Source organism: Taudactylus pleione, unplaced genomic scaffold (genome assembly GCF_031769625.1).
Source record: "Taudactylus pleione unplaced genomic scaffold, aTauple2 ptg001334l, whole genome shotgun sequence".
Classification (NCBI taxonomy): domain Eukaryota; kingdom Metazoa; phylum Chordata; class Amphibia; order Anura; family Myobatrachidae; genus Taudactylus; species Taudactylus pleione.
In genome coordinates, this window is record NW_028285734.1 from 1,634,176 (window position 1) to 1,660,113 (window position 25,938).

At 48.6% G+C, this 25,938-nt stretch overlaps 1 protein-coding gene across 4 annotated transcripts in view; it reads right to left on the reverse strand.

The window, feature by feature from the left end:
* The window catches only part of ARHGEF10L (Rho guanine nucleotide exchange factor 10 like), a 154,900-nt gene that overhangs the window by 36,536 nt on the left and 92,426 nt on the right, over positions 1-25,938 (reverse strand). For all 4 annotated transcript variants that reach the window (XM_088463237.1, XM_088463236.1, XM_088463234.1 and 1 more), the window contains 11 exons: positions 13,438-13,554; positions 13,195-13,287; positions 12,942-13,115; positions 11,456-11,601; positions 10,906-11,084; positions 10,713-10,828; positions 10,262-10,395; positions 8,079-8,179; positions 4,393-4,514; positions 1,574-1,660; positions 1,070-1,284 (listed from right to left, as the gene is read on the reverse strand). In XM_088463237.1, the coding sequence (XP_088319363.1) occupies positions 1,070-1,284; positions 1,574-1,660; positions 4,393-4,514; positions 8,079-8,179; positions 10,262-10,395; positions 10,713-10,828; positions 10,906-11,084; positions 11,456-11,601; positions 12,942-13,115; positions 13,195-13,287; positions 13,438-13,554 (1,484 nt within the window). The remainder of the gene's footprint in view (positions 1-1,069; positions 1,285-1,573; positions 1,661-4,392; positions 4,515-8,078; positions 8,180-10,261; positions 10,396-10,712; positions 10,829-10,905; positions 11,085-11,455; positions 11,602-12,941; positions 13,116-13,194; positions 13,288-13,437; positions 13,555-25,938) is intronic.

The window sequence follows — 25,938 nt, forward strand, 5'->3', positions numbered from 1 at the left end:
TCATACACACAGGTGTAATCGCTGAGTGTCTCCGCCTACAGTCACTGTGATGAGCACTGCTAAACAAGGTACCAAGGAGGGAAATGTCATACACACAGATGTAATCAATGAGTGTCTCCTCCTACAGTCACTGTGATGAGCACTGCTAGATAAGGTACCAAGGAGGGAAATGTCATGCACACAGGTGTAATCACTGAGTGTCTCCTCCTACAGTCACTATGAAGAACACTGCTAAACAAGGTACCAAGGGGGGAAATGTCATACACACAGGTGTAATCACTGAGTGTCTCTGCCTACAGTCACTGTGATGAGCACTGCTAAACAAGGTACTAAGGAGGGAAATGTCATACACACAGGTGTAATCGCTGAGTGTCTCTGCCTACAGTCACTGTGATGAGCACTGCTAAACAAGGTACCAAGGAGGGAAATGTCATACACACAGGTGTAATCGCTGAGCGTCTCCTCCTACAGTCACTGTGATGAGCACTGCTAAACAAGGTACCAAGGAGGGAAATGTCATACACACAGGTGTAATCGCTGAGCGTCTCTGCCTACAGTCACTGTGATGAGCACTGCTAAACAAGGTACCAAGGAGGGGAATGTCATACACACAGGTGTAATCACTGAGTGTCTCCTCCTACAGTCACTATGATGAGCACTGCTAAACAAGGTACCAAGGCGGGAAATGTCATACACTCAGGTGTAATCGCTCAGTGTCTCCTCCTACAGTCACTGTGATGAGCACTGCTAAACAATGCACCAAGGAGGGAAATGTCATACACACAGGTGTAATCGCTGAGCGTCTCTGCCTACAGTCACTGTGATGAGCACTGCTAAACAAGGTACTAAGGAGGGAAATGTCATACACACAGGTGTAATCACTGAGTGTCTCTGCCTACAGTCACTGTGATGAGCACTGCTAAACAAGGTACCAAGGAGGGAAATGTCATACACACAGGTGTAATCGCTGAGTGTCTCCTCCTACAGTCACTGTGATGAGCACTGCTAAACAAGGTACTAAAGCACATGGCAAAACTACGCCAACTACGCCATAAACAACATCTCTCACCTCCCGTCCTCCAGCCCTACACACACCGATGGCTGCACCGGCGCAGTCATGAAGTCCTCCTCATTCTCGCTGCCCTCCTCGCTCATCTTGCTGCACACGTTCTCCACGCACAAGACCCGAGAGGGCAGTGGGAAGGCTTTTAGCATTCTCGGAGAGGTGTGGTTCAAAGAGAAGATCTGGACCTGCCCCACTCCTTCTTCCTGGCCCCCTCCGACCTGCGGAGAGAGGAAGAAGATAGGAAAACCCAGTGACTGGGGTGGATAAGGACCTCGGACTTAAATGCACTCTCGTCCACATAGTAGGAACTCCTAGGACAGGGGCTTGCAAAAGTATTCAATCCCCTTCAAATCCATTTTTATATAAAGGAAAATACTGCCTGGGTCAAATCTGTGTGAGCATCATTTGTAGCAGACAATTCTGGTGACTTTCTAGGGGGTTGAATACTTTTGCAAGCAACTGTATATAACCGGCAGATTCAGTAACAACTGTAACAATTCAACTTACCCATAAGTATCCCTGAGGCAGCGATGTGCTGATAGAGGAGAACCCTAGGAGCGAGGTCTGTACCGGGCTGTGCACGGCTCCTCCCAGCTGTAACACAGAGACAATTGGATAAATATAGAATTTTATGGATAGAGCATCTCAATAAGCCCCACGCACTGACTCAGGGGTCGCTGCGGCCATACGACTTACAGGACAGGAGCATAAGGTAAGCTTGGATTAATCTGGCACGTTTCGTGTGGAGCAGATGGCCCTGTACTTTCTACAGAACATTTTGCCCATGTATAAATAAATGATCAAAGCATCAGTGGGATAACAATTTCAGCTTACACCACTCAATCTGCCTCTCGGCTGCAGAACGGCTGGCGCCCCTTTCAGTTACTGCCACGGGGCAGAGAGAAAATAAAAAGTTAAACTTTGTATGTAAGCAATCTTACCCGACTCCACGAGAGGTCTGGAGCCCTCGGCCTCTGTAATTGCCAGTGGGCACAGTGGACGATAGAGTGGGACGCAAAGCTGGCACTTATTGTGATGAGAAATCACATTTGTTTTAATTAGAGTACACAGCAATGTGCGATGTGCCGGAAGAGACATTGGAGCCTGGCACACCCACGGGAGCCGCGCCAGGCTGCCCAGGAAAGGAGCCAGTCTGATGACCTGTCACTTTCCAGCTGTTACCAGTTATGGAGAGCTAGATAAAAAGACAGCGATGAAGAGAGCGTAGAGACTCATCGATGGATTCCCCTGTCCCCTACTCACAGAGCCCCTCCTCACACCAGCCCATCTGAGGGTCTTATGCCAGGTCCCCACTGTCCCCTTCCCGTATCGGAGTGTAAGAGGGAAATAATGACGGCATCAACGGAAATAGACACAAATGTCAAAGTTTTGACCCCTCCCCTAGTTCCATCACTGGTCTAATGGTGCCCGGTATGCTGAAAAAAACGCTCGAGCCCACCTGTCATCCCCTCTCGCCCCGTAATGTATTATCTGCTATGTGTTGTGTACTGATGTCATCGGTGTTTAACACGTTGCAAAGTGGGTTCTGTAGCTCAGGCTAACTCGTTCCGATATGTCCCCTAAGGGTGTTATGCTAACCTGGGCTTTTTAGGGCAACCAGTCTCTCGGAGTCACCAGCCGCTAGCTGAAGACTTTGCAGGGTTTCCTCCGCTAGCAGCTGGCCAGGTTGTGCCAATCAGCTGGTGCACTACTTCTGGCCCAAAAAGATCTCATGGTTAAATCTGTGATGTGACCTGGGCTCAGGAGGATTATCTTTTATGGGGGACAAATTGGATCCTCTGTTCTATACGCAGCTCAGACCGACTCCCTGGATTTAATCCTCGTGGGGTGCCTGCAGCAAAGTGAGGATTTGGGGTTGGCTTTGTCACCGCCCATTGTTACGCAATGGGAAGCCTGACAAAGTTACTCTATTGTAGGAACCAGAAGGGGTTTAAACAGACGGAGCCCGAAAGTCCGGAGGCGGGGCTACTTATGCCCTCACAGGCTGAGTAGGGGTTACGGCTCCTGTTGGGACACTGTGGACCAGCCTATAGCGGGAGGACATTGGGTTTTGGTCCTAGCTTACCGATGGTGGAGTGTACGATGGCTCAATGGCTGGGACAGTTCTCCAGAGGAACAGCGATTGCCCCTTTAGTGTACGGTGGTCTCCTAGGCCATGTATATTATATTTTGTGTTATAAAATGAGGTGTATTTGCAGTTTCTTTGCTAAATGGAACCGAACTCACGAATGTAGCGTGTTCCCTCAGCTGGATTGAATGAGAGGAAACGCCATCACTCCCCCCCCCCCCCCCCCTGGGCATAGGATATTAGGATCTGCAGTCAGACCCCAGCCATCTTCCAGCTCCCCCCATCCTACTCGTCATGTGAGATTATAGTGCTCTATACATTACATCCCATTTAAGAAAGATTTATCCTGGTCGAGGTTGGAACCGGGTAACGCGGCTCACGCTTCTGTCACACGCAGCGCACGTTATTACTGATCCTTACTGACAATGACAACAAGAATCTGTATTTACTGAATATACGGGATTATTATGTCACGGGCTGCGAATGATCCGCGCCCGACCACACACGTCTTTCTTATCGGCCTTCGCTAGGCAGTAAATGAGGCCCTTCTTCTTACTGGCCCTGTAACATGTATGTAACATGCTACGGTACTAACCTCAGGTGATACAGACACTGTGCCCATCGGACAGCGCCCATGTATACGGCAGCTACAGATTACATTAAAGAAAAACAAAGGACCAAATAAAAATATAAATCACACTGTGTGAGTAGCTATTATATGACGGTCATCAATGACATGTATGTAGTTATGAGCTCGTTATCTGTACAGGAGACACGGGGAAGGGAGGTTACACTGTATACAGATGTAAATACTCTGTATCACTAAAACAGAAACCATACATGCGGCATTGACAAAGGAGGTGCAGAGATAGGAGGCTAGAGAGGGCCTCGCTCATCAGAGCTTACAATCTAGAGCAGCTGCGCACAAAACGCCACCCGCGTGACGCAGAACAGATATGGGGGAGACCGAGAACACTGGGACAGAATTACTACTTCATTCCTGGGTCCCCCGGTTCTATCCCACATTGTACAGGGCCTCTCGCTAACACGATGGCTGAAAGGCGACCATCTCGCAGCCAGAGCGAGGCGCGGCATTTACCTGTGACGTCAGTCTGGCAATGAATCGTAATGAATATATAAAAACACTAAATGAGTGACACGGGGTCAGCGTTCTAGTCACACCCCGAGGGAGACTGCCTTATCCGTCCAATGACAGCACCACCTGTCCAGCACTGACCTGTAAATCTGAGGCTTTGGTAGAGAAGGTCGGGAGCCGGCAGACCAGCGTAGGCGACCAAAACGGAATCTTCGTCTTCTTCTCCTCTTCCGGGCACAGCCAGCCAGGCTGGTTCTCTTCTCCTGCAGATGGGCAAGAACCAGAGAGTGAGACACACCAGGGAAGAGAAATGAGAGCTATAAAGACTGTATTATATGTTATATAACAGACACTACAGGGCCACATAGTAACAAGAGCAGAACTGAATGAAGGCTATGCCCAACACCAGCATCACAGAGTGCCCAAGACACCATTCCAAAGTATTATTAAGGTTTTCTCTAATGCTAAAAACTAGTATGTAAACTAGGGATAGGTTACATCCCAGGTAAGGGGCCAGCAGGATACATCCCAGGTAAGGGGCCAGCAGGATACTTCCCAGGTAAGGGGCCTGCAGGATACTTCCCAGGTAAGGGGCCAGCAGGATACTTCCCAGGTAAGGGGCCAGCAGGATACTTCCCAGGTAAGGGGCCAGCAGGATACTTCCCAGGTAAGGGGCCAGCAGGATACTTCCCAGGTAAGGGGCCAGCAGGATACTTCCCAGGTAAGGGGCCTGCAGGATACTTCCCAGGTAAGGGGCCTGCAGGATATTTGCCAGGTAAGGGGCCAGCAGGATACTTCCCAGGTAAGGGGCCAGCAGGATACTTCCCAGGTAAGGGGCCAGCAGGATACTTCCCAGGTAAGGGGCCAGCAGGATACTTCCCAGGTAAGGGGCCAGCAGGATACTTCCCAGGTAATGGGCCAGCAGGATACTTCCCAGGTAAGGGGCCAGCAGGATACTTCCCAGGTAAGGGGCCAGCAGGATACTTCCCAGGTAAGGGGCCAGCAGGATACTTTCCAGGTAAGGGGCCAGCAGGATACTTCCCATGTAAGGGGCCAGCAGGATACTTCCCAGGTAAGGGGCCTGTAGGATACTTCCCAGGTAAGGGGCCAGCAGGATACTTCCCAGGTAAGGGGCCAGCAGGATACTTCCCAGGTAAGGGGCCAGCAGGATACTTCCCAGGTAAGGGGCCAGCAGGATACTTCCCAGGTAAGGGGCCAGCAGGATACTTCCCAGGTAAGGGGCCAGCAGGATACTTCCCAGGTAAGGGGCCAGCAGGATACTTCCCAGGTAAGGGGCCAGCAGGATACTTCCCAGGTAAGGGGCCAGCAGGATACTTCCCAGGTAAGGGGCCAGCAGGATACTTCCCAGGTAAGGGGCCTGCAGGATACTTCCCAGGTAAGGGGCCAGCAGGATACTTCCCAGGTAAGGGGCCAGCAGGATACTTCCCAGGTAAGGGGCCTACAGGATACTTCCCAGGTAAGGGGCCTACAGGATACTTCCCAGGTAAGGGGCCAGCAGGATACTTCCCAGGTAAGGGGCGTGCAGGATACCTCCCAGGTAAGGCACCTGTAGTATACTTCCCAGGTAAGAGGCCAGCAGGATACTTCCCAGGTAAGGGGCCAGCAGGATACTTCCCAGGTAAGGGGCCAGCAGGATACTTCCCAGGTAAGGGGCCAGCAGGATACTTCCCAGGTAAGGGGCCAGCAGGATACTTCCCAGGTAAGGGGCCAGCAGGATACTTCCCAGGTAAGGGGCCAGCAGGATACTTCCCAGGTAAGGGGCCAGCAGGATACTTCCCAGGTAAGGGGCCAGCAGGATACTTCCCAGGTAAGGGGCCAGCAGGATACTTCCCAGGTAAGGGGCCAGCAGGATACTTCCCAGGTAAGGGGCCAGCAGGATACTTCCCAGGTAAGGGGCCAGCAGGATACTTCCCAGGTAAGGGGCCAGCAGGATACTTCCCAGGTAAGGGGCCAGCAGGATACTTCCCAGGTAAGGGGCCAGCAGGATACTTCCCAGGTAAGGGGCCTGCAGGATACTTCCCAGGTAAGGGGCCAGCAGGATACTTCCCAGGTAAGGGGCCAGCAGGATACTTCCCAGGTAAGGGGCCTGCAGGATACTTCCCAGGTAAGGGGCCTGCAGGATACTTCCCAGGTAAGGGGCCAGCAGGATACTTCCCAGGTAATGGGCCAGCAGGATACTTCTCAGGTAACTAATGCGTAAGGCGGTCAGAATAGCGCCCACCCACTCTTCTAGTGGCTCTGAATCACCCCCTATGTCCTAAGAAAATAGCTACGTGACCCCTTACAATAGTGCTAGAAATTCTGTAAACCCTTTAGAATTCCCTGAATTTCTGGGTTCTCTATTATTATGACTTTTATGAAGATCTGAACCCATGTAACCAGCGCACTACACGTCCTGTGTTCCAATCATGTCTCCTCTCTCCTGTACACTGTAAATATTACACTCCGTACCGATTCCCTGATCAGTTACAGATAGTTTATTAAATGTCTTTCTAGAGACAGGGCCTCCAGAACTGTACACAATGCCCAAGGCAAAGTTTAACCGGTGACCTATATAATATAATCCTCCGATTCCTATGCAGCCACGTAATGGAAGGTTTTCAACTGTGCCAGTGCTTTAGCGGCTAATGAGGGCACAATAAAACAAGAATATGGGTTGTATCTGTTTTACCAGCCTACGGAGGCTGCTGCCTAGGGCTGAGCAGTTTACAGGGGACAAGACAATGGTGGTTGGAGCAGGGAGAATTCTGCCTAAGGCAAAAATATTCACCGAGTTCTAAAATTAAAACAAACTGAAAATGGACAACTGGGGAATAATGTGGTTTCTCTGTGTAGTTATATAGTAGAAAAAAAACAACAGTATTTCTTCTCCCAGGGATATATTTAGAGATATCACTTAATTAGCTGCTTTGTTGATTCACTTGTTTCAGATTTGCTAATTAAATCCAGGTTTAAAAGAAAAAACAAATCTGCAAAAGTCCAAAATACGAAAGAAAAAATAAAAAGATGTAACAATGGAAATGGCACGGGCGCATGAGACATTAACCCCTCCGGAGCCGGGGGAGTGCGCGCACCCCAGCAGTCTCCCGCACGCGGAGTTCGCAATCAAGCATAAAAAAGCAATTTCTTCCCATTAGAGTTGAATGGTCTTTTTTAATGAGTTACATTTCTCTTCCCTCTGGCTTAGCAGATAAAAAAAAAAATATATATAGAAAATAAAAATGGTTAAGACCACTGAGCGCAGTCATCCAGCGCTGAGACATCGGGGGCATTAAAAAGGGTGTTTTCAGGATAATTTCAAACAAATTTCCTGCTATTTGGCTTCTCAGCAGCGTCTGGAGGAGGGAAGAGGACGATTACGATGAGACGTACAGGGTCTGCATCTTCTAAAAGCCCTGATGAGGCAGGGGACCGTGGGGCGCAGGAGAGGCCCATTCACACTGCTGACACGCCTCTCCGCATCCTGCTCGTTACGCTAACTATGCATACTCGCTCACTGCTAAAATGCTTGCACAGTGGAAACCTTTGTCTGTGTTATTTTTCCAGAGAAGCTTTAAGTTCTCCCCACCTCCTGAACAGTCCTTTAAGGAAAGAACAAGTCACCTACCCGACATTAAGCAGGAAAACGACAGCAAAACAAACAAGAGTTACTTTCACAAAAGCCCTTTCTTGATGTTAATGAAGGGGCGGAGGGGGTCTCGCTGAGCAAAACCCCAATAATAGCCGGCTCTGGGGATTAACGTTGGGAATGACCTGCGGGTTCCGTCACACAATTGTCCTATATGGGCTCGGCTGACTCCACTTACTCAGGGCGATCTTGGCCAGGTGCATGCGGTTCACCCAGGAAATTTTGCTCAGTGGATTCGGAGTGAGGAAAAGCACCATGAAACTCATCGGACGTCCGGACCTAGGGAGGGGGGCGAGGGAGAATAATTAGGATGATGGAAGACCAGTGACCCACACAACAGGCTGCGCCCCAGGAGGGAGATACCAGTTATATAACATACAGGAGACATTGTGATACAATAGGACTCAATTCTGAATGCAGAAAACTACCAAATTTTGACCACAGGCGCTCACTTTGGCGCAGACTAAGATGGCGTTGTGTCTGCAAGGGGTGCGAATGTTTCAGAGTTGAGGCGGGTAAGGGCCATTACTTCAGCAGTGCGGGTTAGCTGGATGAGCGTGGCTACGTTTGTGCGCACTTTGCTGCGGGAATGCGATCAGTTCATAATCTGCGCAGAAAGCGTATTGTGGGAGAATGCGTAGGTCTAGTCCAGCTCTATACTTACAGTTACACTAGCTGTGCACCGTCCATTTGCAGTTTTAGGCGCAGTTATTAGCAATTGTTGATGTGGCGCCAGTTTTCTACGCAGCGATTTCCCGTTGGGCACATAATGCAGAATGACTGGTCTGCGCTGTTTGGGGTTCACAGATGAACCTCGGTGCTTACAGTTATCTGCACCAATGGGGAAATCTTAGCTGACTTGTAGTTTGTTATCAGGATATTTCTCTCCAAGTTCTCAGCACAATCAGATATATCAGCACAAATCTATCCAGTCATCCTGGCTGTATGCGGAGGCTCCAGAGTGCAGCAGTGACCCCTAGTGGCCAAGTTATTATAGGCCAAGATAAAACCTGTTTTGTCCTCCCTACTAACAGTTGTATGAAGCGTCTGTCAGACATGGGAGTACCAACATTTTACGCAGCTATAGAAGCTCTAGCATTTAGACACAAGAAAAGGCTTCCCCGAATTACTCAATTTTCTTAAGTTTGGCTTCTGTAGCAGCCGAGTCTCTTCATGACGAGTTCGCTCTCACACTCAGACACTCTGGACCTCATTCAGAGTCGGTCGTTGCGGCCGCATGGTCGTAGGGGAAAGGGGCCGGATATGCAAATTAAGCGATCACAAGTTGCGGTCCTAAGATGAGATCGTTAGCTGAACGACCGAGGGTAAGAAGCGGCCGTAAGACTAAATAACGCCCCCTTCTCGTTCACCACACACGTCATCTCCTGGGATATAAGGATTAATCGCGAGCATCGGGAACCATCGGAACTGGTCGTAGTGCTTAAGGTTGACCATACCCTCTCTTAAGCACTACGATCAGGTCAGTGTACAAACCTCCCATATCACATGTGCCATGACACTACTTTGTTAATTATGCACTCCCATAATCCGTATGCACTCCCATAAAACGCCATTCGCATAATTAGGCACGCCTGCGTTCGGATCTCCACTCCCCCGTTTTCAAGCACCTTCCCCTGTTACCACCCACAAACGCCTCAAACTGTCACTCAAACTACCGACCTGGCTGTGTTCAAGGAGAGAGAAATTTCTGATCGTAGCAGCTAGATTGCGCACGCGCATTGCGAACTTTACGCATGCGCAGTTTAGCGAACATCGGTGGCATAGGACCGCGCGGCCACAACGACCAACTCTGAATGAAGTCCTCTCTCTCTTCTCCCTGGTGTGCGCTTTTATATAGGCAACTAATTCCAGTCCCATACTCTATATTATTCGGCACAGCCCTCTCTCCCCGCACAGATTCAGGCTGCCAGAGAACAGTGATTGCCAGGGACCTTCTCCCTGTGACTGCAAAGAGACTGGTGTATCTCACAGGTACCACCAAAATGCCACACTTATCAGCTCTGCCCATCGGTGCCAGCCACACAGAGCTCTGCAACACTTTGCCCATCGAAGTCTGCATTCAAGGAAAAGATTGAGGAGCCAGGTATCTGCACCCTACACATGTATTGAAAGAACCTCACTCTTCTACTGTGGGCACAGAGTGCAGTTGGCATTCTTATTGGAACACCATCCCCCTGCTTCCATATACCATACTAACCTACCTATGCCAGTGTGCCGACTCCTGTTAGTAGTGTTTAGACTCCTGTTGCCTCTTCACACACACCCCCCCCCCTATTTTTTTCCCTGGACCACTTAGGGGCCCCCAAGAATTCTTATCTTATCCCTGGACCCTGTGCTCACTTGTCAGATTTCCTAGGCAGCTGGAGCTGGAGGCGCAGGTGGCACTTGTTGGCAGACTGGATCTCCTCCTCCTTCAGCCGGATGAGTCTCTCTAGCCCCAAACACCAATCCTGAGCCACCGTCATGTTCAGATTCTGGGATGGAGAACATGACACAGGTCAGTATCTATTCATATATAACGAGAAGTAACATACTACAAGGGACACAGCGACGGGTAACACAGAGCATGCCCAGGATCAGGGAGAGAGCGAAAGGCAAGTTGTTGTTTAAAAAAAGTGTCCACTTGCCCATTGCAACCCCACTGAGCTGGGTCCTGCAGGTCTTTAGCACTGTGCTAAGGACGATGCACAATGCTCCACCAGGAGTAAATAGTGGACAGGGGAAGACCTAGGTACTGGGCCGCCTGGAAGTTACCCAGATACGGACATCGAGAACAGCGTAGGGGACCCACCTGGTAAGTGCCCTGCAGGGTACTGATGAGCTGTGTGATATGTTCCACCACCTCCAGGTCTTTCTTGACGTCCTGCAGCTCCTGATAGAGACGCGGAGAGCCCAAGGAGACCTTATCTGAGAAGACAGACAGATTTGCATGCTCACTTCTTCTATCCCTACTCGGGACACCCGCAAAGACGGAGCGGACTTACTTTGACCCGCAGAGGGCGACTGCTTCTTGCCGACGGACTGTGGTCCAGCAGCTGCTTCTTTCTCAAACACGTTCCCTTCCTGACCAAACTCTGCCACGTGGAGCTGGTGTAACGCGGCGTTCCACTTCAGCACGTAGCGAGGCCCCAGCGGAACCAGGTTCCCAATATCCGGCTGCCCCCTGGAGAGAGAGAAGGCCGGGATGCTGGGAATGTTTGGATGAGCTCATGTCTCTGTGATTAGAAACCCTTGTTACAGAGACCCCAGTGACTGTACAGGGAATCCCCCCCCATGACCTGAAGGAGGACTCCAACAGGTCATAGTACTACAATGGCCCCACAGAAGGGATCCTGACGGCCTATAATAGTCTGTCATCAGGCGCGTGCTGCTGCGGGCTCTGGTAACGGGGAAGGTAGGTTGTCTAGGTGGCTCCTATTTGCTATATGATGGGAGGGATGATATATTTAGCGGGAGAAGTGGACAGCCCCTTGTACTTGTAGTAATAACAGTCACCCCACACACGGGACCCCCTTCCCCGCAGTGGACACTCACTTGAAGTTGATGTTGGCGCACACCAGGACATCATTCAGTAAGAAGAGCTTGCGTTCCTTGGATTTCAGCAGCTGGCCCTTCTCCCCGTACACCATCTCAGTGAGCGTCTCACAGATAAGGAGCTGGTGCTGCCCAGAGCTCAGGCTCTAGGAGATAAAGGAAGAGAGTCACGTACCCACCTGGGGTCCGGTTAAAGGCCCTTCTGCAGTACTGATATTAAAGTTGAACCTAATGGGCTCTGCTCTATACCAAGACAATGGGCCATATGCAATTTGTAGCGAAAAGCCGTTCTCGGCAAAACTTTTTCACCGATGACGTCATTTTTACCGATTCCACTTTTCCCCATATTCAATTTGGCCAACTTTTTCGCCGGTTAGAAAAAAGTCAATGAATCAGACCCCGCGAAAAAGTATCACCTAGGAATATGTGGCGAGAAAAAGTGCAGAATTGGGGGGATTTGGGGAGCAGACTTCCAAAAACCACCCTGCACCCCTTGGACAGTCCCCTAAAGGTAAATCTGTGTCAACATTTTTTCAAAAAGTACCTTCGGACACCCCAAAAAAGTACTTTCGTTTTGAGGGCAAAAAAAAAAACATAGTTTGGGGACAAACTTTAAAACTATCGAAATAGACTCAGGGAGGGTCCCCAAGTATGCCGCAGGGGGGGTCCCCAAGTATACACCAGGTGTTTTTTTGATTGCAGGTGGTTGCGGCAGGTGGATTTTTAAAATTTTTTAAAACTACATATTAGCAACTTTAAAATATGCTAGCGCCCATTTTCATGTACCCCAAATTTGATGGGATTACTTATTTAGCCCCCCAAAAAAGTTGCAAAATGCTATTCTTCACCGCCTTCTTAAAAACGCAAAACAGCAGCTATTGAGACCGTTTAAAGACCCCATATACCTTTAGCAGGGCTATTTGGGGGTACCCAAAGTTAACCCCGTGTCAGAGCATCAATTGGGGGGTGTCAGGCTGATTTCCCCAAAAATGACAGGACTTTTCGCTGGTTTTGAATTCGGCGGGTCCCGTTTTTGGCGATTTCAAATTGAATACGGGGATACGCGAGGACGAACGTGATACTTTTTCGCACCCAAATCCTCCGATGACAGCGAAAAGTTCAGCCTCGGACCTTTCGCTCCAAATTGAATTCGGCCCAATATGCGATACCGCAACATACTAACGCCATCTTCTTACCTTGACACAGGGGCCTGAACTATATACACACATACATCACTTTTATCATCAGTATCTCCAACCCGAACCTTTACCCAGCTCTGTACCACACTAGTTCCAGATCTCCCTGAGCACATTCCTCTTCTCTGCGTTCCCGGTCAGCTCCGCTACACGCTAACGACACATTTACAGATCTGACAGAGTCTCCGAATCGATTGTTATTTCCATGTGTGATGATGGTGAGTAATACGGGGGACTAGACCAACCAGACTGATTGGAGCGATCTCCCGGGAGTTGGGGCCCTTCCTCACCTTATGCAGGGTGCTTCGGTCATTTATGCTTTTGCAAAGCTGCTGGATCTCCGCCACTTGATCAGCGACGCGTTTCTGCTCATTCAGCTTCTCTGCCAGGGTCTCCAGCTCCGTCAGTGCCAGCTGCAGCGACAGGCGGTCCGCATGTCCCCGAGGCGTGTTCTTCAGCATGTCCTGCAGGACAGACAGTTACAGGTGACGGGCGGGAGACAGACGGAGACAGCCCGGATGAGTCTAGGAGTCGGGAATTTACCTGCAGGAGGAGGATGAACTGGGGGAATCGCTGGATCGGTTTTACCATCAGTCCATAAAGCGTCACCCTGTCCGGACTGGCTGACTGCTTCTTCTGTATAACAAAGACATAACCACACATTACAGAGCATGCCGTGCCAGGCACAGAGACTACGGCTCCAATCTTATTCCGCTCCAGAAATAATCAGGGCAAGCGTCGCGTAACAGAAGTCTGGCCAGAAGATGTTCCCGTCACCCATCTCACCTTCAGGAACTCCAGGAAGGCGAGCTTGGTGAGACAGGCCTTCTTGATTAGGGTCATGGCGTTGGTGAAGTTATTGACGTAGTCACTGTAGACATCTAACACCATGGACTTGGAAAACTGGGGGAGAGAACAGAGAGTTCTTATCAACCTATGGAAGCCTGAGCAGGAGGTCTATAGAGAAGCATTGGGAGGGGCAGCAGTAAATTGGAGGAGGGGGTTGAAGATAGAAGTTATGCTGAGGAGTGAGGGGGCCAAAGACGTGCGGGAGAAGGGGCAGATAAGAAGTTGGTGGGTGGGGGGGTTAGCTATTAAGGATGGAATCGAAGAGCCAGAAATCATTGAAACCTGGACCGTAATGGTGAAGGTTGGGAAACTCTGAGCTAAAAGTAACCTGGGTGAGGAACAGCGGTCAGTGGAGACAGGGGTCCAGTAAAGAGATGTAATAAGGATTAAGAGATTCTTTGAATGTGCAGTAGGTTGTATAACAGGATATATATATATATTAATTTGCTGGTGCCATAATAGGACACACTACCCCGTATGTTTGTAGAAGTTCGTGGCAATAATAAATATGCACCGTCGCCACAAAACCACAACAATGGAGGCAGAATAAACCTGAACCATAAACCACGTAATGCGGAAAGTCTGCGACGGAAACCTACGTTCATCAAACATCTACAGAGCGCTAGAATATTTATTTCCCCTTTTGCTCCACTTTACACGGTTACGGAATATTTCTCCAGCGCTGGCGGAGTTGCTGTTACAGTCACTTATTTTTCCCCAACACAAACATATTTTACAAGAAATAAATATTATATATAATACTGAGGTCACTGCAGAGGGGACATAGGCCTAGGGGAGTAGTAACCGCTCTCTGCAGATTAGCGAAAGTCCAGCCTGCGCCTAGAGAGGTGTTATGATGCATTATGGGTCGCACTACGTTCATGTAATTAGGCGCACATGCAGACCGCGACACAGACGCATAAACGCATGGTCAGGGAGGCGCGAATAGCGGATGATCGTGACGAAGTCAGACAACTGGGAGTGAGCAGACCCTGTAATCTATATTACTATATTATAAACGCATATTATCATCAGCCTATGGGATGCGTTATTATCATCAGCCTATGGGATGCGTCATTATCATCAGCCTATGGGATGCGTTATTATCATCAGCCTATGGGTTGCGTTATTATCATCAGCCTATGGGATGCGTTATTATCATCAGCCTATGGGATGCGTTATTATCATCAGCCTATGGGATGCATTATATGGAGGAATCTGAAGATCTTCGTCTGTGATAGAACGATGATAAATTTTACACCGTATTCTGTCACTTTACACCGTATTCTGTCACTTTACACCGTATTCTGTCACTTTACACCACATTCTATATTTTACACCATATTCTATCATTTTACACCATATTCTGTAATTTTACACCGTATTCTGTCACTTTACACCGTATTCTGTCACTTTACACCGTATTCTGTCATTTTACACCACATTCTATATTTTTACACCACATTCTGTCATTTTACACCACATTCTATATTTTTACACCATATTCTATCATTTTACACCATATTCTGTAATTTTACACCGTATTCTGTCACTTTACACCGTATTCTGTCATTTTACACCATATTCTATCATTTTACACCATATTCTGTAATTTTACACCGTATTCTGTCATTTTACACCACATTCTGTCATTTTACACCACATTCTATATTTTTACACAATATTCTATCATTTTACTTTTATTCTGTCATTTTACACTGTATTCGTATTATTTTATTTGGTCCTGCTCTATCACTCCCATTTGGTTCTAATTACCTTAACAAAAGGCAGGAATTAAAGCCAATCATCAAGAAATATGGATAAGCCTAATGACAATCTAAACTTCCCTGTCTCCTTCATAGAATACGCCCCACGTGCCGAGAACAAAGTTACTCGTAACATTGATAAAGAGCACTGCGCTCCGTAACTGTCTCCTCCCTCTGCTATGCATGCTGGGTACTAGGAGAGTCAGCAGGAGGCACGAACTCTGACCCAATGACATCACCGATGGACGACTGCTCATGTACAGCTGGCGTTATTACGGTGTACAGTGTCACAGTACTGTGCTGATGAGCCACCTAAATACCGCTGTTATCCCCTGCAATACCGCCATTGTGCTTACCACTGATACCGCTGTTATCCCCTGCAATACCGCTATTCTGCTTACCACTGATACCGCTGTAATGCCCTGCAATACCGCTATTCTGCTTACCACTGATACCGCTGTTATCCCCTGCAATACCGCTATTCTGCTTACCACTGATACCGCTGTTATCCCCTGCAATACCGCTATTCTGCTTACCACCGATACCGCTGTAATGCCCTGCAATACCGCTATTCTGCTTACCACTGATACCGCTGTTATCCCCTGCAATACCGCTATTCTGCTTACCACTGATACCGCTGTTATCCAATGCAATACCGCTATTCTGCTTACCACTGATACCGCTGTTATCACTTGCAATTCCGCTATTCTGCTAACCACTGATACCGCTGTTATCCCCTGCAATACCGCTATTCTGCTTACCACTGATACCGCTGTTATCCCCTGCAATACCGCTATTCTGCTTACCACTGATACCGCTGTTATCCCCTGCAATACCGCTATTCTGCTTACCACTGATACCGCTGTTATCCCCTGCAATACCGCTATTCTGCTTGCCGCTCATACCGCTGTTATCCCCTGCAATACCGATATTCTGCTTACAACTGATACCGCTGTTATTCCCTGCAATACCGCTATTCTGCTTACCACTGATACCGCTGTTATCCCCTGCAATACCACTATTCTGCTTACCACTGATACCGCTGTTATCCCCTGCAATACAGCTATTCTGCTTACCACTGATACCGCTGTTATCCCCTGCAATACCGCTATTCTGCTTACCACTGATACCGCCGTTATCCCCTGCAATACCGCTAATCTGCTTACCGCTGTTAGCCCCTGCAATACCGCTATTCTGCTTACCACTGATACCGCAATTATCCCCTGCAATACCGCTATTCTGCTTACCACTGATACCGCTGTTATCCCCTGCAATACCGCAATTCTGCTTACCGCTGTTATCCCCTGCAATACCGCTATTCTGCTTAGCACTGATACCGCTATGCTGCTTACCGCTGTTATCCCCTGCAATACCGCTATTCTGCTTACCGCTATTATCCCCTGCAATACCACTATTCTGCTTACCACTGATACCGCTGTTATCCCCTGCAATACCACTATTCTGCTTACCACTGATACCGCCATTATCCCCTGCAATACCGCTATTCTGCATACCACTGATACCGCTGTTATCCCATGCAATACCGCTATTCTGCTTACCACCGATACCGCTGTTATCCCCTGCAATACCGCTATTCTGCTTACCACCGATACCGATGTTATCCCTTGCAATACCGCTATTCTGCTTACCACCGATACCGATGTTATCCCCTACAATACCGCTATTCTGCTTACCACCGATACTGCTGTTATCCCCTGCAATACCCCTATTCTGCTTACCACTGATACCGCTGTTATCCCCTGCAATACCGCTATTCTGCTTACCACTGATACCGCTGTTATCCCCTGCAATACCGCTATTCTGCTTACCGCTCATACCGCTGTTATCCCCTGCAATACCACTATTCTACTTACCGCTCATACCACTGTTATCCCCTGCAATACCACTATTCTGCTTACCGCTCATACTGCTGTTATCCCCTGCAATACCGCTATTCTGCTTACCACTGATACCGCCGTTATCCCCTGCAATACCGCTATTCTGCTTACCACTGATACCGTTGTTATCCCCTGCAATACCACTATTCTGCTTACCACTGATACCGCTGTTATCCCCTGCAATACCGCTATTCTGCTTACCACTGATACCGCCGTTATCCCCTGCAATACCGCTATTCTGCTTACCGCTGTTATCCCCTGCAATACCGCTATTCTGCTTACCACTGATACCGCTGTTATCCCCTGCAATACCGCTATTCTGCTTACCACTGATACCGCTGTTATCCCCTGCAATACCGCTATTCTGCTTACCGCGGTTATCCCCTGCAATACCGCTATTCTGCTTACCACTGATACCGCTGTTATCCCCTGCAATACCACTATTCTGCTTACCACTGATACCGCTGTTATCCCCTGCAATACCGCTATTCTGCTTACCACTGATACCGCTGTTATCCCCTGCAATACCGCTATTTTGCTTACCGCCGTTATCCCCTGCAATACCACTATTCTGCTTACCACTGATACCGCTGTTATCCCCTGCAATACCACTATTCTGCTTACCACTGATACCGCCGTTATCCCCTGCAATACCGCTATTCTGCTTACCGCTGTTATCCCCTGCAATACCGCTATTCTGCTTACCACTGATACCGCTGTTATCCCCTGCAATACTGCTAATCTGCTTACCACTGATACCGCTGTTATCCCATGCAATACCACTATTCTGCTTACCACTGATACCGCTGTTATCCCCTGCAATACCGCTATTCTGCTTACCACTGATACCGCTGTTATCCCCTGCAATACCACTATTCTGCTTACCACTGATACCGCTGTTATCCCATTCAATACCGCTATTCTGCTTACCACTGATACCGCCGTTATCCCCTGCAATACCACTATTCTGCTTACCACTGATACCGCTGTTATCCCCTGCAATACCGCTATTCTGCTTACCGCTGTTATCCCCTGCAATACCGCTATTCTGCTTACCACTGATACCGCCATTATCCCCTGCAAAACCGCTATTCTGCTTACCACTGATACCGCTGTTATCCCATGCAATACCGCTATTCTGCTTACCACCGATACCACTGTTATCCCCTGCAATATGGCTATTCTGCTTACCACCGATACCGCCATTATCCCCTGCAAAACCGCTATTCTGCTTACCACTGATACCGCCATTATCCCCTGCAAAACCGCTATTCTGCTTACCACTGATACCGCTGTTATCCCATGCAATACCGCTATTCTGCTTACCACCGATACCACTGTTATCCCCTGCAATATGGCTATTCTGCTTACCACCGATACCGATGTTATCCCCTGCAATACCGCTATTCTGCTTACCGCTCATACCGATGTTATCCCCTGCAATACCGCTATTCTGCTTACCACTGATACCGCTGTTATCCCCTGCAATACCGCAATTCTGCTTACCGCGGTTATCCCCTGCAATACCGCTATTCTGCTTAGCACTGATACCGCTATGCTGCTTACCGCTGTTATCCCCTGCAATACCGCTATTCTGCTTACCGCTATTATCCCCTGCAATACCACTATTCTGCTTACCACTGATACCGCTGTTATCCCCTGCAATACCACTATTCTGCTTACCACTGATACCGCCATTATCCCCTGCAATACCGCTATTCTGCATACCACTGATACCGCTGTTATCCCATGCAATACCGCTATTCTGCTTACCACCGATACCGCTGTTATCCCCTGCAATACCGCTATTCTGCTTACCACCGATACCGATGTTATCCCTTGCAATACCGCTATTCTGCTTACCACCGATACCGATGTTATCCCCTACAATACCGCTATTCTGCTTACCACCGATACTGCTGTTATCCCCTGCAATACCCCTATTCTGCTTACCACTGATACCGCTGTTATCCCCTGCAATACCGCTATTCTGCTTACCACTGATACCGCTGTTATCCCCTGCAATACCGCTATTCTGCTTACCGCTCATACCGCTGTTATCCCCTGCAATACCACTATTCTACTTACCGCTCATACCACTGTTATCCCCTGCAATACCACTATTCTGCTTACCGCTCATACTGCTGTTATCCCCTGCAATACCGCTATTCTGCTTACCACTGATACCGCCGTTATCCCCTGCAATACCGCTATTCTGCTTACCACTGATACCGTTGTTATCCCCTGCAATACCACTATTCTGCTTACCACTGATACCGCTGTTATCCCCTGCAATACCGCTATTCTGCTTACCACTGATACCGCCGTTATCCCCTGCAATACCGCTATTCTGCTTACCGCTGTTATCCCCTGCAATACCGCTATTCTGCTTACCACTGATACCGCTGTTATCCCCTGCAATACCGCTATTCTGCTTACCACTGATACCGCTGTTATCCCCTGCAATACCGCTATTCTGCTTACCGCGGTTATCCCCTGCAATACCGCTATTCTGCTTACCACTGATACCGCTGTTATCCCCTGCAATACCACTATTCTGCTTACCACTGATACCGCTGTTATCCCCTGCAATACCGCTATTCTGCTTACCACTGATACCGCTGTTATCCCCTGCAATACCGCTATTTTGCTTACCGCCGTTATCCCCTGCAATACCACTATTCTGCTTACCACTGATACCGCTGTTATCCCCTGCAATACCACTATTCTGCTTACCACTGATACCGCCGTTATCCCCTGCAATACCGCTATTCTGCTTACCGCTGTTATCCCCTGCAATACCGCTATTCTGCTTACCACTGATACCGCTGTTATCCCCTGCAATACTGCTAATCTGCTTACCACTGATACCGCTGTTATCCCCTGCAATACCGCTATTCTGCTTACCACTGATACCGCTGTTATCCCCTGCAATACCACTATTCTGCTTACCACTGATACCGCTGTTATCCCCTGCAATACCACTATTCTGCTTACCACTGATACCGCTGTTATCCCCTGCAATACCGCTATTCTGCTTACCACTGATACCGCCGTTATCCCCTGCAATACCACTATTCTGCTTACCACTGATACCGCTGTTATCCCCTGCAATACCGCTATTCTGCTTACCGCTGTTATCCCCTGCAATACCGCTATTCTGCTTACCACTGATACCGCCATTATCCCCTGCAAAACCGCTATTCTGCTTACCACTGATACCGCCATTATCCCCTGCAATACCGCTATTCTGCTTACCACCGATACCACTGTTATCCCCTGCAATATGGCTATTCTGCTTACCACCGATACCGCCATTATCCCCTGCAAAACCGCTATTCTGCTTACCACTGATACCGCCATTATCCCCTGCAATACCGCTATTCTGCTTACCACCGATACCGATGTTATCCCCTGCAATACCGCTATTCTGCTTACCGCTGATTGTAAGCTTGCAAGCAGGGCCCTCTTTCCTCTATATCTGTCTGTTATTACCCTGTTTTGTTCTATCAATGTTTCCAATTGTAAAGCGCAACGGAATATGCTGCGCTATATAAGAAACTGTTAATAAAATACCGCCATTATCCCCTGCAATACCGCTATTCTGCTTACCACTGATACCGCTGTTATCCCCTGCAATACCGCTATTCTGCTTACCGCGGTTATCCCCTGCAATACCGCTATTCTGCTTACCACTGATACCGCCGTTATCCCCTGCAATACCGCTATTCTGCTTACCACTGATACCGCTGTTATCCCCTGCAATACCGCTATTCTGCTTACCACTGATACCGCTGTTATCCCCTGCAATACCGCTATTCTGCTTACCACTGATACCGCTGTTATCCCCTGCAATACCGCTATTCTGCTTACCACTGATACCGCTGTTATCCCCTGCAATACCGCTATTCTGCTTACCACTGATACCGCCGTTATCCCCTGCAATACCACTATTCTGCTTACCACTGATACCGCCATTATCCCCTGCAATATCGCTATTCTGCTTACCACTGATACCGCTGTTATCCCCTGCAATACCGCTATTCTGCTTACCACTGATACCGCTGTTATCCCCTGCAATACCGCTATTCTGCTTACCACTGATACCGCCATTATCCCCTGCAATATCGCTATTCTGCTTACCACTGATACCGCCGTTATCCCCTGCAATACCGCTATTCTGCTTACCACTGATACCGTTATTATCCCCTGCAATACCGCTATTCTGCTTACCACTGATACCGCTGTTATCCCCTGCAATACCGCTATTCTGCTTACCACTGATACCGATGTTATCCCCTGCAATACCGCTATTCTGCTTACCGCTGTTATCCCCTGCAATACCGCTATTCTGCTTACCACTGATACCGCCGTTATCCCCTGCAATACCGCTATTCTGCTTACCACTGATACCGCTGTTATCCCCTGCAATACCGCTATTCTGCTTACCGCTGTTATCCCCTGCAATACCGCTATTCTGCTTACCACTGATACCGCCATTATCCCCTGCAAAACCGCTATTCTGCTTACCACTGATACCGCTGTTATCCCATGCAATACCGCTATTCTGCTTACCACCGATACCACTGTTATCCCCTGCAATATGGCTATTCTGCTTACCACCGATACCGCCATTATCCCCTGCAAAACCGCTATTCTGCTTACCACCGATACCGCCATTATCCCCTGCAAAACCGCTATTCTGCTTACCACCGATACCACTGTTATCCCCTGCAATATGGCTATTCTGCTTACCACTGATACCGCTGTTATCCCCTGCAATACCGCTATTCTGCTTACCACTGATACCGCTGTTATCCCCTGCAATACCGCTATTCTGCTTACCACTGATACCGCTGTTATCCCCTGCAATACCGCTATTCTGCTTACCACTGATACCGATGTTATCCCCTGCAATACCGCTATTCTGCTTACCGCTGTTATCCCCTGCAATACCGCTATTCTGCTTACCACTGATACCGCTGTTATCCCCTGCAATACCGCTATTCTGCTTACCACTGATACCGCTGTTATCCCCTGCAATACCGCTATTCTGCTTACCACTGATACCGCCATTATCCCCTGCAATACCGCTATTCTGCTTACCACTGATACCGCTGTTATCCCCTGTAATACCGCTGTTCTACTTACCACTGATACCGCTGTTATGCCCTGCAATACCGCTATTCTGCTTACCACTGATACCGTCATTATCCCCTCCAATACCACTATTCTGCTTACCGCTGTTATCCCCTGCAATACCGCTATTCTGCTTACCGCTGTTATTCCCTGCAATACCGCTATTCTGCTTACCGCTGTTATCCCCTGCAATACCACTATTCTGCTTACCGCTGTTATCCCCTGCAATACCGCTATGTTGCTTACCACTGATACCGCTGTTATCCCCTGCAATACCACTATTCTGCTTACCGCTGTTATCCCCTGCAATACCGCTATGCTGCTTACCACTGATACCGCTGTTATCCCCTGCAATATCACTATTCTGCTTACCACTGATACCACTGTTATCCCCTGCAATACCGCTATTCTGCTTACCACTGATACCGCTGTTATCCCCTGCAATACCACTATTCTGCTTACCGCTGTTATCCGCTGCAATACCGCTATTCTGCTTACCACTGATACCGCTGTTATCCCCTGCAATATCACTATTCTGCTTACCACTGATACCGCCGTTATCCCCTGCAATACCGCTATTCTGCTTACCACTGATACCGTTATTATCCCCTGCAATACCGCTATTCTGCTTACCACTGATACCGCTGTTATCCCCTGCAATACCACTATTCTGCTTACCACTGATACCGCTGTTATCCCCTGCAATACCGCTATTCTGCTTAGCACTGATACCGCTATGCTGGTTACCACTGATACCGCTCTGTTATCCCCTGCAATACCACTATTCTGCTTACTGCTGTTATCCCCTGCAATACCGCTATGCTGCTTACCACTGATACCGCCATTATCCCCTGCAATACCGCTATTCTGCTTACCACTGATACCGCCATTATCCCCTGCAATACCACTATTCTGCTTACCACTGATACCGCTGTTATCCCCTGCAATACCACTATTCTGCTTACCGCTGTTATCCCCTGCAATACCGCTATTCTGCTTACCACTGATACCGCTGTTATCCCCTGCAATACCACTATTCTGCTTACCGCTGTTATCCCATGCAATACCGCTATTCTGCTTACCACCGATACCGCTGTTATCCCCTGCAATACCGCTATTCTGCTTACCACCGATACCGATGTTATCCCTTGCAATACCGCTATTCTGCTTACCACCGATACCGATGTTATCCCCTACAATACCGCTATTCTGCTTACCACCGATACTGCTGTTATCCCCTGCAATACCCCTATTCTGCTTACCACTGATACCGCTGTTATCCCCTGCAATACCGCTATTCTGCTTACCACTGATACCGCTGTTATCCCCTGCAATACCGCTATTCTGCTTACCGCTCATACCGCTGTTATCCCCTGCAATACCACTATTCTACTTACCGCTCATACCACTGTTATCCCCTGCAATACCACTATTCTGCTTACCGCTCATACTGCTGTTATCCCCTGCAATACCGCTATTCTGCTTACCACTGATACCGCCGTTATCCCCTGCAATACCGCTATTCTGCTTACCACTGATACCGTTGTTATCCCCTGCAATACCACTATTCTGCTTACCACTGATACCGCTGTTATCCCCTGCAATACCGCTATTCTGCTTACCACTGATACCGCCGTTATCCCCTGCAATACCGCTATTCTGCTTACCGCTGTTATCCCCTGCAATACCGCTATTCTGCTTACCACTGATACCGCTGTTATCCCCTGCAATACCGCTATTCTGCTTACCACTGATACCGCTGTTATCCCCTGCAATACCGCTATTCTGCTTACCGCGGTTATCCCCTGCAATACCGCTATTCTGCTTACCACTGATACCGCTGTTATCCCCTGCAATACCACTATTCTGCTTACCACTGATACCGCTGTTATCCCCTGCAATACCGCTATTCTGCTTACCACTGATACCGCTGTTATCCCCTGCAATACCGCTATTTTGCTTACCGCCGTTATCCCCTGCAATACCACTATTCTGCTTACCACTGATACCGCTGTTATCCCCTGCAATACCACTATTCTGCTTACCACTGATACCGCCGTTATCCCCTGCAATACCGCTATTCTGCTTACCGCTGTTATCCCCTGCAATACCGCTATTCTGCTTACCACTGATACCGCTGTTATCCCCTGCAATACTGCTAATCTGCTTACCACTGATACCGCTGTTATCCCCTGCAATACCGCTATTCTGCTTACCACTGATACCGCTGTTATCCCCTGCAATACCACTATTCTGCTTACCACTGATACCGCTGTTATCCCCTGCAATACCGCTATTCTGCTTACCACTGATACCGCCGTTATCCCCTGCAATACCACTATTCTGCTTACCACTGATACCGCTGTTATCCCCTGCAATACCGCTATTCTGCTTACCGCTGTTATCCCCTGCAATACCGCTATTCTGCTTACCACTGATACCGCCATTATCCCCTGCAAAACCGCTATTCTGCTTACCACTGATACCGCTGTTATCCCATGCAATACCGCTATTCTGCTTACCACCGATACCACTGTTATCCCCTGCAATATGGCTATTCTGCTTACCACCGATACCGCCATTATCCCCTGCAAAACCGCTATTCTGCTTACCACCGATACCGCCATTATCCCCTGCAAAACCGCTATTCTGCTTACCACCGATACCACTGTTATCCCCTGCAATATGGCTATTCTGCTTACCACTGATACCGCTGTTATCCCCTGCAATACCGCTATTCTGCTTACCACTGATACCGCTGTTATCCCCTGCAATACCGCTATTCTGCTTACCACTGATACCGCTGTTATCCCCTGCAATACCGCTATTCTGCTTACCACTGATACCGATGTTATCCCCTGCAATACCGCTATTCTGCTTACCGCTGTTATCCCCTGCAATACCGCTATTCTGCTTACCACTGATACCGCTGTTATCCCCTGCAATACCGCTATTCTGCTTACCACTGATACCGCTGTTATCCCCTGCAATACCGCTATTCTGCTTACCACTGATACCGCCATTATCCCCTGCAATACCGCTATTCTGCTTACCACTGATACCGCTGTTATCCCCTGTAATACCGCTGTTCTACTTACCACTGATACCGCTGTTATGCCCTGCAATACCGCTATTCTGCTTACCACTGATACCGTCATTATCCCCTCCAATACCACTATTCTGCTTACCGCTGTTATCCCCTGCAATACCGCTATTCTGCTTACCGCTGTTATTCCCTGCAATACCGCTATTCTGCTTACCGCTGTTATCCCCTGCAATACCACTATTCTGCTTACCGCTGTTATCCCCTGCAATACCGCTATGTTGCTTACCACTGATACCGCTGTTATCCCCTGCAATACCACTATTCTGCTTACCGCTGTTATCCCCTGCAATACCGCTATGCTGCTTACCACTGATACCGCTGTTATCCCCTGCAATATCACTATTCTGCTTACCACTGATACCACTGTTATCCCCTGCAATACCGCTATTCTGCTTACCACTGATACCGCTGTTATCCCCTGCAATACCACTATTCTGCTTACCGCTGTTATCCGCTGCAATACCGCTATTCTGCTTACCACTGATACCGCTGTTATCCCCTGCAATATCACTATTCTGCTTACCACTGA